This window comes from Schistocerca nitens, chromosome 11 (assembly GCF_023898315.1).
Source record: "Schistocerca nitens isolate TAMUIC-IGC-003100 chromosome 11, iqSchNite1.1, whole genome shotgun sequence".
In the NCBI taxonomy this organism is placed as follows: Eukaryota; Metazoa; Arthropoda; class Insecta; order Orthoptera; family Acrididae; genus Schistocerca; species Schistocerca nitens.
Genome location: NC_064624.1, coordinates 8,986,378 through 9,002,898, shown reverse-complemented (window position 1 = coordinate 9,002,898; position 16,521 = coordinate 8,986,378). Strand labels below are relative to the sequence as shown.

Here is a 16,521-nt window from a genome sequence, read left to right as displayed (position 1 = left end):
CTGGCACGAGGAAAGTTTCCAACTGATTTCTCATACACAAACAGCAGTAGACCGGCGTTGCCTGGTGAAACGTTGTTGTGATGCCTCGTGTGAGGAGGAGAAATCGCGTTTCCGACTTTAATGAAGGTTGGATTGTAGCCTATCGCGATTGCGGTTTATCGTATCGCGATATTGCTGCTCGCGTTTATCGAGATCCAATGACTTCCTAGCGGCACCGTCAATTCTCGGCGATACCACACTTCTAATTCTCAGCTGCGACATAAATATTGCTTCCAGTGTCACGATTTTACCTGCCCTACATACTTCAATAATCCGACGGAATTTGTGGCGGACTTCAGTAACTCCAGATGAACTGCCTCTCGGCGACGCCGCTGTTTTATTCCTTGGCCAGTAACAAGGCGTAAGGTCTCTTGGTGCGAGTAATTAATGACCAGCCCGCTGCGTCTGACCGGCACGCTACCCCTCTGCGCCGGTCCTGTTCCAGCGCAGGTGTGACTGCACTGTACATGAGCTGCGTGCCCACTCCCCGCGCCTCCTCCCCTCCCCTCCCCCCTCACTACTTGGCTACGTCTCATTACGCATGCGCCGCGACCTGCCGCACGGCGCCACACCAGGGCCCAGTTGTCCGCAGTCGGCTGCCCACGTGTGGGCAGCGAGGAGGGGGAAAAAAAAGCACGTGGGTAAGTGCCGCGACACGTGGCGACGCACGTGCCCAGCAGACTGAGACACGCGGCGGAGCGTGCGCCGGACACCTGGGCGTGGCGCTGCAACAGGTGGCAGCAGCTCGAGGGGCTCCCCGCTGCGCGCGGCTGCCAATTACCCGCCACAAAAATCCTCCGCGGGCCATTGTCTCGCTCACGCGACCTGCCCTGCAAGGGCTGCGCGTTTATCGTCACCGGGGTCGCTCATTGATCTGTAAAGGGTACGCCTAGTGTTGCCATCACTTAAAATTGCAGACCCCGAACAATAGAGCTAGATGGACTATTCTCTGTTCGACACGCGCACGGTCTATGATAAAGTAGGTTGACGGACACAGTGCCCCGGTGGGAGCTGGAACATGAAAGGGGGCTGTTGCCCCTGTTCTCTACATGATTGTGCCTGTGTGCTAGCCACTGTTTTTTGTTTTTAATACGCTAAAGAGGCAGAGAAACTGGTACAGCTCCTTAATATCGTGCAGGCCTACGCGAGCACGCACAAGTGCCGCAACACAACGTGGCGTGACATCCACTGCTGTCTCAAGTATTGCTGCAGGGCACTGGCACCATCAGTCCTGCAGGCATGTCCATAAATCCGTGAGACTACGAGCGGGTGCAGATCTCTTCTGAACAGCACGTTGCCAGGCATCCCAGATATGAAACTTCCTGGCAGATTAAAACTGTGTCGGACCGAGACTCGAACTCGGGACCTTTGCCTTTCGCGGGCAAGTGCTCTGCCAACTGAGCTACCTAAGCACGACTCACGCCTGGTGCTCAAAGCTTTACTTCTGCCAGTATCTCGTCTCCTGCGAACCAGGAGAGCTTCTGTAAAGTTTGGAAGGTAGGAGACGAGATACTGGCAGAAGTAAAGGTGTGAAGACGGGGCGTGAGTCGTGCTCGGGTAGCTCAGTCGGTAGAGCACTTGCCCGCGTCAGGCAAAGGTCCCGAGTTCGAGTCTCGGTCCGACACACAGTTTCAATCTGCCAGCAAGTTTCACATCAGCGCACACTCCGGTGCAGAGTGAAAATCTCATTCATCCCAGATATGCTCAATACAGTTCATGTCTGGGGATTTTTGTGGTCATCAGAAGTGTTTAGACTCAGGAGAGTGTTCCTGGAGCCACTCTGTAGCAATTGTGGACGTGTGGGGTGCCCCATTGTCCTGCTGGAATTGCCCAAGTTCGTCGGAATGCACAGTGGACACGAATGGATGCACGTACATGTCAGTTGTCTGAGTTGTATCTAGATGAATCAGGGGTCGGACATCATTCTTAACTGCACACGCCACACACCATTACAGAGCCTCCATCAGCTTGAACAGTCCCTTCCTGAGATGCAGGGTTCATTGATTCATGAGATTGTCTCCATACCAGTGGACATCCATCCCCTCCATACAATTTGAAACGAGACTCGTCCGACCTGGCAAGATTTTTCCAGTCATCAACAGTCCAACGTCGGTGCTGACGGGCCCAGGATTTGTGTCGTTCCGTCATCTGCGGTACACGAGTGGACCTTTGGCTGCGAAAGCCGATATCGGTGATGTTTCGTTGACTGATTGGCACGCTCACACTTGCTGATGGCCCAGCGTTGAAATCTGCAGCAGTTTACGGAAGGGTTGCGCTTCTGTCATGCTGAACGATCGTCTTCAGTCGGCGTTGGTTCCGTTCTTGAAGGATCTTTTTCCGGCCGCAGTGATGTCGGAGATTTGATGTTTTATCGGATTGCCAATATTCACGGTACACTGGTGAAATGAAATGGTCGTACAGGAAAGTCCCCACTTCACCGTTACTCCGGACAGGCTGTGTCCCATCGCTCGTGCGCCGACTATATCACTACGTTGAAACGCACTTAAACCTTGATAACCTGCCATTGTAGCATCACTAACCGATCTAACAACTGTGCCAGACCCTTATTTTACATAGGTGTTGCCGAACGTAGTGCCGTATTCCGACACAATGGAGAAGTGATCTGTAAGCAGTCTCCTTTGCAAACAGATTAAATTTTCACAGTGTTCTGCCAATGAAATTACATCCGCCGCTTACTTACCTGCAACTCAGCCTATGTGGTAGTTCCATTTCATACCCCTATAGACTGCTGTGACCAGTTATTTGGCTGAACTGCCAGATTCCATTTGTAATTCGCTGGTAGCTATTTTTTTTCTCTCCCCCCCCCCCCCCTCTCTCTCGCTATCGCTCTCTCGCTATCGCTCTCTCGCTATCGCTCTCTCGCTATCGCTCTCTCGCTATCGCCCTCTCGCGCTCTCGCGCTCTCGCCCTCTCGCGCTCTCGCGCTCTCGCGCTCTCGCCCTCTCGCGCTCTCGCCCTCTCGCGCTCTCGCCCTCTCGCGCTCTCGCCCTCTCGCGCTCTCGCCCTCTCGCGCTCTCGCCCTCTCGCGCTCTCGCCCTCTCGCGCTCTCGCCCTCTCGCGCTCTCGCCCTCTCGCCCTCTCGCCCTCTCGCCCTCTCGCCCTCTCGCCCTCTCGCGCTCTCGCCCTCTCGCGCTCTCGCCCTCTCGCGCTCTCGCCCTCTCGCGCTCTCGCCCTCTCGCGCTCTCGCCCTCTCGCGCTCTCGCCCTCTCGCGCTCTCGCCCTCTCGCGCTCTCGCCCTCTCGCGCTCTCGCCCTCTCGCGCTCTCGCCCTCTCGCGCTCTCGCCCTCTCGCGCTCTCGCCCTCTCGCGCTCTCGCCCTCTCGCCCTCTCGCCCTCTCGCCCTCTCGCCCTCTCGCCCTCTCGCGCTCTCGCCCTCTCGCGCTCTCGCCCTCTCGCGCTCTCGCCCTCTCGCGCTCTCGCCCTCTCGCGCTCTCGCCCTCTCGCCCTCTCGCCCTCTCGCCCTCTCGCCCTCTCGCCCTCTCGCCCTCTCGCCCTCTCGCCCTCTCGCCCTCTCGCCCTCTCGCCCTCTCGCGCTCTCGCCCTCTCGCGCTCTCGACACGACAGATCATTGAAACGCAATTTTATATTTACATCTTCAATGAACTATGGAATCAAAAGTGTCCTTGATCGCAAAAACGGGCACTTTTGATATTTGCGTCATCTACCACGAATGGGAAACAATGGTTTGAGTAAAGCGTGGGTATTTTTTTTCGTTGAAACAGAATATTCAATAAAAATGGGGTTCCCCATTTGAAAATTGCAAAGCTGACCCCGCCGACGCGAGGGGGGTGGTTAGGAGAGGCCAGTTCTACCACAGAGAGATGATCCTTTACTGGTAATAACTTTCCCTTCACCTAGAACAGTTTCCGTACGATCCGTCTTTTTCGAGATATTTAGTTGCCGCAAGTTACAGCAGAGAAGTCTGTATATGGAACCTTTTTTGTAGTAGCGTTTGTTTTGACTGGTGGAATGTTACAGTCTGAAAAAAAAATGGCTCTGAGCACTATGGGACTCAACTGCTGTGGTCATCAGCCCCATAGAACTTAGAACTACTTAAACCTAACTAACCTAATTCAATTTCAGACCTAAAAAGTATTTAGGACCTGACAATACAGATATACTCGCGATCTTCTTGAGATTGGATACCTTCTTACTGGTACCTGCAACTGGAACAGAACCATAAGTGCCATTAATATTCAACAACTCCTTGTAGACCAGCATACGTCACACACATCCATGCCCGAGGCAGGATTCGAACCTGCGACCGTAGCAGTCGCACGGTTCCGAACTGCGCGCCTAGAACCGCGAGACCACCGCGGCCGGCGTTACAGTCTGAGCTGGATGTCGGTCTAACATAAAGTCTACTGCTAATGACTAATCTACTGTCTTGCGCTTAATTAAGTCAGCTTTTAAGTCCAAGTTGTCGGAACACTGGGTTAGTAGACGGCGGCGAGTAATGATCTTAAGCTGACTTCATTTAGTTGGGAGTCCGACGATAACTTCTGCTACTACTGAGCAGAGATGTAGTTCATTAGTAACACACACCTTGATAGAAGTCTCGCCAAACGTAGTTTGTACGAACTGTCCCACAATTTATACTGACTTTCAATTACCTGTGGTGGAACATATTATGTACAATTTCCCTTTGATTTCTAGATCGAAAAGACAGTTCGTTACAAACTGTTGAGGTTACTTTGCATGTTCTTGAGCAACGTAGCGCAGGCTGCCTGGTTTACTCACACAGCGGACAGTGCGACACTAATAAAGGCAATAGACTCATAATTACGAGTACGACTTTGCGTCTTCTACCATAAATGATTTACGTGCTTAACTCAGTAAAGTATTTGTGAAGTTTCAAGCTGTTTTATCCGTTTGAGTTAGATTCCTTAGCGTCGGGAGTGCGGGTTGCTTCTAAAATACTTCGTTACTTGAATATTATCTTGCGAGAACTATCCATTTCCTTTTCGGTGTAAATTTCACATCTTTTTTACATTGCTTGAGTAAGATGCCTTTTTCTTTGCCTTCCCATAACAGTCATCCTGTCGGCGCTAATGGCTGGATCCCATAACAGTTGGCTGAGAAAGGCCACGTGCGTTGATTGGAACTGCTGTAATTTTCGAGGGGAGGTTCGCTCATCCTTTAATACTAGTGGATCAGGTGTGTGGCGAAGTGTTACGGCCTCTTGCCGTAGGTACCGACAGTGTACCAAGGCCCCAGGGAAAATACTGTTTTAAGTAAACTGACATTGTACATATAGGTGATAATTACATTTACCAACTCAGCAAGTCTGCCCACATTTCGGTAGTTGTCAAGATTTTCGCCATGGCTGCAACACCTTTTCCGTTTGCACGTGTTTGTTCACGTATGGGGCGAGTTTGTTTGGTGTACATAGGGCGACGTGTCGCGTCGTAAGTGCCACTAATTTTTCATTTTGTGAGCGTCTAGTCATGGCACCTCTCGTCACCTACATTTTTCTTGTCCTCGGTCTCCCTGTATCCAATTAACAAGCTATTTGTGGGTGCTCCTCGGCCAGTAACCGCATGGAGATAAAATACATCGCATTACAGAAAGTCCTTTGTTACCATTCTTCTCTTGACATTGTTATTTTATCTCTTACACTAGCTGACCCGGCGAACTTCGTACCGCCTAACAGTCAATGAATGTCGTGTTACCTTTTAGCTGAACTAATTTAGGCTTTGATGAACGTAATTCATCGATACAAAATAATATTGCCGGCCGAAGTGGCCGTGCGGTTAAAGGCGCTGCAGTCTGGAACCGCAAGACCGCTACGGTCGCAGGTTCGAATCCTGCCTCGGGCATGGATGTTTGTGATGTCCGTAGGTTAGTTAGGTTTAACTAGTTCTAAGTTCTAGGGGACTAATGACCGCAGAAGTTGAGTCCCATAGTGGTCAGAGCCATTTGAACCATTTGAACAAAATAATATTAATATGGATAGAAATATAAAAGTATTTTATTTTGATGAATGATGATGAATACATACAGAATGAGAATAAAAATTAAAATAATAATAATAATTATTATTTCAAACACATGTCAGAAAAAAATCATTGAAAACTATGTTGTGCAGGTTGGGATACACTCTGATTAATTCATTAATCGGATTTTCATTCAAGCACCTTGTGGTAAACGGCAAGAACAAATAATGCGGATGGTTCGCCGACACGTGAGCATGCCACGTACAATTGACCATGAGAAAAACACGCATTTTCTAGATTGAGGTCACAAATAGTCAAGGATTGGCCCTGTGATTTGTTGATCGTCATGGCGAAGGCAAGACGAATCGGGAATTGAATTCGTTTAAACTGAAAGGGCATATCTGTTGGGATCATCGGAATCCTTGGAATAAGAACTTCCTCATCTTTAAATTTTCCTTTAAGTATCGACGCGTGAATCACATTGCTCATCAGTTTTATCACCAAACGCGTTCCATTGCACAGTTTTGGTTGGTTTAAATTTCTAAGCATGATGACTACCGAGCCAACCTTCAGTTGTAAATTGTGCGGTGGTAAACCAGGCACATCCAAGGAGTTCAAAAATTCAGTTGGATAATTTGTGGCTTCTTCTTCGTTTGTTACACAGTCCATAGATTTGAATGAATACAGAGTACCTACGATTTGATTTTGAATTATAAAATTGAGGTCATCTACATCTTTATTTTTAGCTGCCAAAATTGCTCGCTCACTTAACCATTTAGTATTTTTGTGGTTAGCAATGATATCCGGAAATACTTTGTTGATAAGCTCGTCTTTTGATGAGACGAAATTGCAAAAATTTGGAGGAAATGAAATCAAACCGCTCGATTCGTCAACAGGAACACTGCCATTACCGATAGTCAGCAATTGCTTCGAGAAATCATCAGCAGATAGATCGTTCAACAATGCAACTCTCATACTTACAGACAGTTGAAGTTTGTTTACATATCGCCACAGATTTGATGCTTTGAGGCAAGCGTTTATTTCGTCGGCAGCAGTAGATCTTGGAATTACTGGTAGTGTTTGTCGGAAATCGCCAGATAATAAAATCATTGAACCACCAAAACATCTCGAGTCATTGCGCAGTTCTTTTAATGTTCGGTCTAGTGCTTCCAATGCGCGTTTGTGCGCCATTGTGCATTCGTCCCATATGATGATTTTTGATGCTACTAAAACTTTGGCCATTGCGGAGTGTTTCGGAATGTTACATGTCGGTTGTTCAGTAGTTTGAAGGTTTAATGGCAATTTTAACGCTGAGTGAGCCGTACGGCATCCGTCTAACAATGTGGCCGCTATTCCAGAAGAAGCAATTGCTACCGCAATTTCGGATCTCGCACGTACAGTGGTCAAAATCAATGACATGAGGAATGTCTTCCCAGTTCCACCGGGGGCATAAAAAAAAGCCACCATTTCCATCATCAATTGCATTAATCAGTGTATCATAGACTTCCTTCTGCTTAGGATTCAACAGTGGTACATTCGTTTGAACTGATTGGATTAGTTCATGTGGATCATATTCACGTTCACGTTCCAATTCTCTATTAAATGCGTCATTCAGTCCGCGATCTGGCGCTGGCATTCCTAACCTAACAAACTGCCGCACATGAGGTAACACATATCTTCGATCAAGAGCAAAGCCTGGTTATGCATCTCCTCATTCGCCTCAAGATCGGGATTTCTTGAGCTGACACGAATTCGATATAAAATGTCTTCTGCCATGTTATCTTTGTATTTGTTCCACAGGTCACGTGGGTTCGATGGGAAGCATGTCGAAATGATGATAGCAAATAATGTGCGTATCTGACTTGGAGATGCAGAAATAATTGCTTCAGCGATTGTCGTGTCCCAATGAGTATCGTTTTCAAGCAAATTCAGCTCTTGACATGCTGCACGAAACAGTTCGTAGTGATTCAAATGATGTTGGCCCTCGAACATGTACCAGCAACAACCGCAAATAGAAACATTCATCATTCTTCGGATGAACTGTGTAAATACGACCAAGAGCATCAGCAGAACGCATATCTGGATGACCAGGAACTGCATCGCCTTGCTTCCGACGTTGAAATTTCTTCGATGTAGCGTTCAAGTGTAATAACGTGGCATTTCCGAGTAAAGCAACGTTCGTGCGATCGGATCGTTTTGACAAATCGCAAAGAAACTGGTCAGTGTTGTCGCTGGAGGTGTTTCGGCACGTTGAGCAGCATTCGACGCTGTGAAATATACTCTCTGACCGTTCTCTAGATGCACCCCCAAATGTACAACAGTGGGATAACGTTCGTGAATAGGGAATGGGAATATACGCCAAATTGCTTCATTGCAGTTCACATATCTACCAACTTGATAGCGCGTGATTTCATCGTTGATATTGGATGTTTGGATACCAAAAACCGCCATGTCGCTCCCTTTCGTGACATATTTGCAAATGTATTTAATAGATTTGACCGAATTGCAATACTCATGATTACAATGTGCCTTGAATGTTTTGGAAAGAAGTGGCGAATATGGAACAATCCAACTGTTGTCAACTATGAAATCGTTTTCTTTCACTTTAGTTGTGATAGTTCTACCATTATCATCGGGCGATCGACGCCGATGCAATGGATAACCATCGTTGCCTGTAATGGTCTCTGCCGTGAATTTTCGCGGATACCGTTTGGAACACTTGCCGTCGACCATGCACGGTGATTGGCGGTTGATAGTGCCACATGGTCCATGAATCATATTCGTGATTACATCATCATGTAGGTCTGGATCGGTTTCAGGAGCAGGAATCTCCGCACATATGACGTCATCTATTTGATCTGGCCGAATTCTGTCTACTAACCAAATTAGAATGTGAGCATGCGGTAGACCTCGTTTTTGCCATTCGACTGAATACATCCAGCATCGAGTAATCCCAAAGACGTGTTGCTTAACAATGTAATTTATTAGTGACCGAATTTTTTTGCTTGAAAACCCGTGCGGTGATGTCGCGTCGATCACTTGATGTTTGTCCGGGAAGCATCAATTGAATAATTTCCATCCATTTCGGATTACATGTAAATGTAATGAATAGATCTGGCCGACCATAATGACGAACATATGTCATTGCATCTTGCGCATATTCATGCATATGACGCGGGCTACCTGTGTATGTCGCTGGTAAAATAGTCAATCGACCAACATTTTATGAATCTCCTTCTGTGCTTATTGCATCGCGTAAATGAATATACGCTTCCGAACGCAATTTAGCTTGATTCAACCGGATGAAAGTCAGGCGCTCCGTTTCGATTTTAACGTACATGCCAACGCAGTATTGTTGAAGCAGTCGACGAAATCGCAACAAATGATTGTCAGAATTTTCACGAATCATCAAACGATAATGGTAATAATTCATCGAACTAACCTTCTTGGTAGTTTCCTCACCTGAAACAAATACAGTAAAAATTGTATTTTAGAACCCCTAATAGGTTAACGACTCATACAGCTACTCTCTACTAAATTAGGAGTGACAACTTTTTTGTGTACCAAAAGCAAACAGAATAAAATGTATATCAAGTTAAAATGAAAACAATGATATTGATCTTACCATTCAATGGACTAATCATTTTGATACTAAAGTGATATCCATCGTCTCCTTGCCAAAACATCAGCGGGTATTGTAACGCGTCATACGAACAGTGTGTTTCATATATTCTTTGTAGTTGCCTAGTATTGCGTCGTGTAAGCACAATATCACGTGTTTCCAAGTTTTCACCAACAATCAGGATTGCCACTTCGTCGATTGTTGGAGCATTAAATGTGCGTTCATGTGTTCCAGCTGGTCTTTTATCTGCTCTGATTACAACTTTATAGTCATCACTTGGCATGCGCTCTAAAGCAGTCTTGAACAGCCTGACCAATGCATGATGTTCATGAAGCATTTGCTGCAAATCTTGGAGAATTGCTCTCCACAAGGCAGTTTAGCTGCCTTGTTATGGCTTTCCCTAGACCCACTCATTTTCGCGTGTTCTCTCTGCGGCTAGTCTGCCGCTCCAGTATCTGAACTCCTGAATAATTCTTATCTTACCGAGACTGCTCCTTGGTCCGTAACTAATAAATATGTGGTTTATTGACAAACACCACCTCGCAGATTCTTCTATACGTTCACACATCATATACTCAACAGATCTCCCTATGCTACAACGATTCTCATAAATCTCTCACTTCTGTCCCACTTCTTGCCGTCGACGATTCCATAAAGTGTACTGAACGGAGCAGCTACACTCCATCCCCCACAATTCGAACATATTTTTTGTTTACCTTTTGAACATAAAGCTGATGTGATATCCATCCTTCTAGGGATACGGTAAACGGATAAGCTACCACGTGTGTGTAGAGGTCTCCACATACATCTCCTGTGTCTGGGGTCTTTTTTGTTCTTTCCCTTCTAAATGTTCACGAAATCGTTTCAGCAGTCCGTAGTGTAAGGGTTCCAATTTGTAGCCGTGTGGTGTTTAGTGCCTGTGGGACCAAACTGCTGAGGCCATCGGTCTCTAGGCTTACACAGTAGTTAAAATTAATTTACGCTAACACACACACTCGAAACTCGAACCTCCGGCGGTAGGGGCCGCGCGAACCGCGGCAAGGCGCCTAAGACCACGCGGCTACCCCGCGCTCGTAGCCGTGTGTTTCAGAATGAAGCCATGTAGTGAATGGCAACGAACTAAACGCAGTTTCAAACCTTACTGACCCTTCGATTACGTGTTTAATGTCCAACAGGTCACGTGTTAACTCATCTGTAAAGTAAGCAGAAGTTTCAAGCTGTTCCATACGTACAAGTTCCGCCCTTCAAAGAATCTGGGGAGTATACTGGTAACATATTGGTCAGAGGGGGTTCGATATGACAGGTAATGGACTGCTGTAGCGTATTGTGTGTACTCGTGTTCCTACCAGGTGTAGAACTATGGAACGGGAATTTGGTTGGAATAATTACGCGTCTGTTTATTGAAAGTAATAAACAGTATTTTATTCGAAATAATCCTCCATTGGTATGTATACATTTGTGTCACCTCTCGGCCATGCTATAAATTTCACGCTAAAAAAGCAGTTCTTCTTCTGAAATGAACCAGTCAGCGAGCCATTCTCGTGCAAACAAGCGCTGTTCACGATAGCGTATGCCAGTGATGTAAGTAGATGATAACCCTACGAGCCGAGCGTGGAGGGTAGGGCGCATTCCCTAGGATTTCCCAGCGGAACGCCTCGATTGTTTCCCTGACCCGATTTAAATCGATCTTTTTGCTGTTCGTAGCGATCAGTGTTAAGTTTCACCAGGTTTTAACAGCTCATAATAGACGAGACCCTTATGATCCCGCCAAACACGATATTTGTCTTCTTTCCAAAGCGATTTTGTCTTGCAGTGGATGTCGATGGTTTGCCTGGATTCACCCACGATTTAGGACGCTTAGGATTCTCAAAATGTATCCATTTTTCGTCACCTTTCACTATTCGATGTAGAAACGAGTTCGTTTTGTATGTGCCGGGTAGCATTTCACAAGTGGTCTTCAGATTTGCCTGGCGTCTTTGATTCAGTTCACGTGGCGTGGAACCCATTTTGCCACTTTCTGTACCTTTCCCATAGCTTTCAACCGAAGAGGAACGGCTTCCTGCGTCACATTCAATTGTTTCGCGCGTTCGTGTTGAGTTTGAGTATCGTCTTCATCCAATAAGGCGTGCAAATCGTTGTCTTCGAACTTTTTCGGCGGCTTCCCGTGCTCGTCGTGTATCACGTGAAAATCGCCACTTCTGAACATTTTGAACCACTCGAAACACTGTTTTCCCAACAGCATGTTCGACGAAAGCTTCGAGAAGCACTGGATGCGGTTCTTCAGCAGTTTTGTTCAAATGATAACAGAAGACCAATGCTGCCCGCAAGTCGTAGTTCGTGGGCAATAAACTTGACACGATTACAGCAGACACCGATGTGTGGAACTTGGATTCTGTGTGTGAAGCTGGAGACTTAGAAAGAGCGGAGAGGCTTCGTCCCCCCGTAGCCGTCAGTGGTTCACAACCCAACAGGCTGCAGCAGTCCACCCACCCCACCGCCACCCCGCACTGAACCTAGGGTTATTGTGCGGTTCGGTTCCAAGTGGACCCCTCCCCCCATCAGGGAGCCTTTCATAATAGACGAATGTCACCTAAATGCTTGCGTCTTACAATAATTGTGGTGTACACGGACGTGGAAACAGTGTTTGTGCAGAAATCGGCGACACGGTGTAACTGAGGCGCAATAAGGGTAGCCGAGATAGATGTAAAACCGCCTTAAAAACCATCCACGGGCTGGCCGGCACACCGGACCTCGACACTAACCCGCCCGGCGGATCCGTGCCCCAGACCGGCACGCCTTCCCGCTCGGGAAGAAGCGCGTTAGACTGCGCGGCTAGCCGGGCGGACTCTGTAGTACTCGGGTTGCTGTGTCTCGACATTCGTCAACAGCAGATGGCGCTGCAGATGCGATCTGTAGGGGAATTCCGGCTTCGTGCTTGTACAGCTGGTAGTGGAGGTGATGGACTAACGGAATGTGTTTGGCCCGCAGGACATGGGAGCCGGAGCTGGCGCATCCCGGTCCGGAGTGGCCATAGCCCCGCAGAGGTGCGCCGCGTGACGCAGAGGGCCGGCCATGAGGCGCGCCGTTCCTGTCACCCACTGGACGCCACTGCGCCGCAGGAAGAGAGTGCTCTAGTGCGACGAGTATGAAGCGCAGAAAGACGAGTCTCCACTGACTTTCTTTTACTTTTTTAGTTCGCTGGGCACACTTAGTGCCGGGCGTTTTTCGTTTCCCCCCTTTTCTCCCGTTTTAGTTCGACTTTTGTGTTCGGGAGTGGTCGCCGCTTCTCCGTGGCAGTGTAGCAGAGCCCGGCGAGCACGCGGCTATGGCGGCGCACGGCGCGCCCACGGCGTCCGCCGGCGGCCCGGCCAACCACTGCAAGGACTGCGGCCTCTACTTCGACAGCGTCAAGTCGCTGGACGTCCACCTGCACTACCACAAGGAGAACCTGCTCAGCAAGTGGGCCACCACGGCGACCGCCGCCGCCAGGGGCGTCCCTGGGGAGGAGGCCAACAACAACAACCACCACCAGCACCTCGCCGGCACCTCGGCCAACAGCCGGCGGCGGAGGCCCGCGCAGCAGCAGCAGCAGCAGTCGTCGCCGGAGGACAGCAAGGGATCTCCCGGGCCCGGGCCGCCGAGGCCGCCCTCCGGGGGCTACTACGCCCAGCAGGGCGCGCCTTCGCCCTTCGAGCCCTCGGCGGCCTCTCAGTTCGGCTTCGTGCCCGCGCAGTCGCCGTCCTCGGTCGGCGGAGCCTTCCACCCGGCCCTGCACCCCGCCTTCTCTGGCGGCAGCGGATCCCTGTTCCCCGGGCTGCCTCACCACCACCAGCAGCAGCAGGAGGGCCCCGTCTACCACCACCAGCTGCAACTCCAACAACAGCAGCAACAGCACCACCACCACCAAGCTTCCCCGGGTCCGGACCACTTCGTGCCGGGTGGCGGAGACGTGGGCGTGTCGTCCTCCACGACTCCGTCCGCCTCCGGCCTGCGCTTCCACCCGTACCGCCAGCACGCGCCACCCCCGCAGGCGGGCACGCCCCCGGCCCAGGCCCAGGCGAGGCCGCCGCCGCCCTCGTCGCCGGCGCAGTGCGAGCGCTGCGGCCACGTGTGCGAGAGCGACCGCGCGCTGGCCGACCACGTGGCGTCGGCGCACCCGCCCACGCCGTCCGTGGCCGCCCCGTCGGCCGCCAACGGCGGTCCGGCCTCGGCGTCCTCGGCGTCTGCGTCGGCGTCGCCGGCCCCGCAGCCCTCGCCTACCGACGTGGAGCGGCGCGCTCGCGAGGCGTCGCCGAGGCCCGTCAAGACGGAGGAGGAAGCCACAGCAGAGATCCTCGACCTGGACTCTCACAAGGTGTGCACCGTCAGTCTCTACATGTCTCCATCTTCATCTCTACTACAAAAGTTCCATTATGCACAGTATCGCGTACGGGGCTACAGGTTGTCCTTTCTCGGGTCGGTTTTCCCTCTTCTCTCAGCCCCTCGCACCATTCTCGAGTCTCGCACACTAGTGGCAACTGTGACTTGTTGTGGTCTTCGGTCCAGAGACTGGTTTGATGCAGCTGTCCGTGCTACCCTATCCTGTGCGAGCCTCTTCATCTCTGAGTAACTACTGCAACCTACATCCGTCTGAATCTGCTTAGTGTATTCGTCCCTACGTCTCCCTCCACGCTGCCTTCCAATACTACATTGGTGATCCGTTAATGCCTCAGAACATGTCCTACCAACCGATCCCTTCTTCTAGTCAAGTTGTGCCACTAATTTCTCTTCTCTCCAATTCTGTTAAATACCTCCTCATCTTCCCAGGGGGTCTACAACTCTTTTGTGGATACGTGCGTGGCGAGCACAGGGCCCTGAGCTATTGCAGCCTTCCTTCTTTCCGGGGCTTCCTCTTCCCCTCTTTTCCCCTGCTTGCTCCTTCCCCCTCGCCCTCTGCTCTCCTCCTCTTGGTGTCCTTGCTTATGTTGGCCCCCAGTATCCTCCTGGTTCTGTTGGTTTTGCAATTTACCTTTGCTGTGTAACCACCACCTCCTTTTGGCACTCCCTGCTCCCCCTCTGGGGTTTGACCTCCATTACTAAATTTCTCTTCCGTAGTGTGAGCACCTTACCTAGTGTCTCCGACGTGTGCCCTCCTAGTTCATTCCACCTGTTCTTTCGTGTCGTCGTCTGATGCTAGGGTGCATAGCCAGCCCGTGTGGTGGGGTCGCTATGTACCCTTTAGGTTGAGCCTCCTGAACACACAGGGATCACACTTCTGATACCTGAGCTGTGACCACCTCGTGCGAGCCTCGGAGTGGTTGCTCGTCATTCTGGAGCATCGGAACTCCCGGCAATGGCCGCTGTGCCAGACAGCACTTGCTGTGGCTGGGAGGCGCATCTGAGGAGAGCCCCTGATCGGAGTGGGTGGTATCGGGGCGGACACTATGCAAATCAAACACATACGGGTTCAGAACTCTGGCCGTTCTTCTGCGGCCGTCTCTCTGCGTGGAACTGATTCTTCCAGTGCTGTTTCTCGTACCCCTTCAGCATTATCTTCCGTGGCTACCCTCTGGGAAGAGGTCAGGCCCGTCGGCTAGGGGCGAAACCTTTCCCCCACTATCTGGTTTGCACCAGGACTGATGGGGATACTTTCACCAATACCAAACCTGTAGTCTTTGTGGAACACATTGAGGAAAAGTTTGGCGAAGTGGACTACCTGAGCAAGATGCGGTCGGGTTCGTTGCTGATCAAAACTGCTTCAGCTGCCCACTCTGCGGCCCTTCGTGCCTGTATCCATCTTGGCACAATTCCTGTATCCATTACCCCCCACAAGTCTCTAAATATGATCATAGTATGAAGGCTTTCACGACCGGATGAGACCGAGCGAGTTGGCGCAGTGGTTAGCACACTGGACTCGCATTCGGGAGGACGACGGTTCAATCCCGTCTCCGGCCATCCTGATTTAGGTTTTCCGTGATTTTCCTAAATCGTTTCAGGCAAATGCCGGGATGGTTCCTTTGAAAGGGCACGGCCGATTTCCTTCCCTAACCCGAGCTTGCGCTCCGTCTCTCATGACCTCGTTGTCGACGGGACGTTAAAACACTAACCACCACCACGACCGGATGACATATCTTCTGGTAAACCTTCCGGGATGTAAGGTCGTGGTCCATGAATCTCTTCAGCTCCTAACGTTTCGTCCAGAGCTGCGCTGGACATCTTCAGAGGGGTGTTTCTCCTGCGGTGAGTCTTGTCGGCAAGTCTCGCCTGAGGAGAAACACCCCTCTGAATATGGTTCGTGGTGTGATTTTTCACAGGGACCTCATTATTAATCTCGGACGGCGGGGTGTTCACTTTGTTCGACGTGTTCAGAAGGGTCCTAAGGACAATTTCATTGATACTGGTGCCTTTATCTTCGCCTTTGAAGGGGATACCCTCCCTGAGAAAGTAAAGATTACGGTTTATCGATATGATGTGAAGCTGTACATCCCACCTCCTGTGAGGTGTTTTAAGTGCTTGCGTTTTGGCCACATGTCTTCCCGCTGTTCGCAGTTCCCTCTCTGTGGTGACTGTGGACGTCCACTCCGTGAGGGGGGGTCCCTGTGTTACCCCTCCTGTGTGTGATAATTGTCATGGCAATCATTCTGGTGTCACCAGAGCTCCCATCCACGGCTTCACCACCAGATTCTGACCTGTCGTCCATGGATGTCGCCCCATCCTTGGCGGTGACGGGTGGTGACCCGGCAGTATGCCTGGCTTTAGCCTGTTCAACCCCCATTTAAATCAACGTTCTGTGGTTATCCAATGGAATTGTACTGGATACTACCGTCACCTTCCGGAATTGAAATCCCTTATTTCGTCTTACTCTACAGCTTGTGTGGTTCTACTGGAGTCTCATTTCACTGATCACTCACCGACCTTCTGTGGG

The 16,521-nt window shown here is 50.0% G+C and overlaps 1 protein-coding gene across 1 annotated transcript in view; it reads left to right on the top strand.

Annotated features, from left to right (window-relative positions):
• The first annotated feature begins 580 nt into the window (after window positions 1-580).
• LOC126213336 (uncharacterized) overlaps window positions 581-16,521 on the top strand; it is a 35,951-nt gene continuing 20,010 nt past the window's right edge. The window contains exons 1-5 of the mRNA XM_049941030.1: window positions 581-680; window positions 12,606-12,760; window positions 12,871-13,462; window positions 13,526-13,842; window positions 13,903-14,043. Of these exons, the coding sequence (XP_049796987.1) occupies window positions 581-680; window positions 12,606-12,760; window positions 12,871-13,462; window positions 13,526-13,842; window positions 13,903-14,043 (1,305 nt within the window). The remainder of the gene's footprint in view (window positions 681-12,605; window positions 12,761-12,870; window positions 13,463-13,525; window positions 13,843-13,902; window positions 14,044-16,521) is intronic.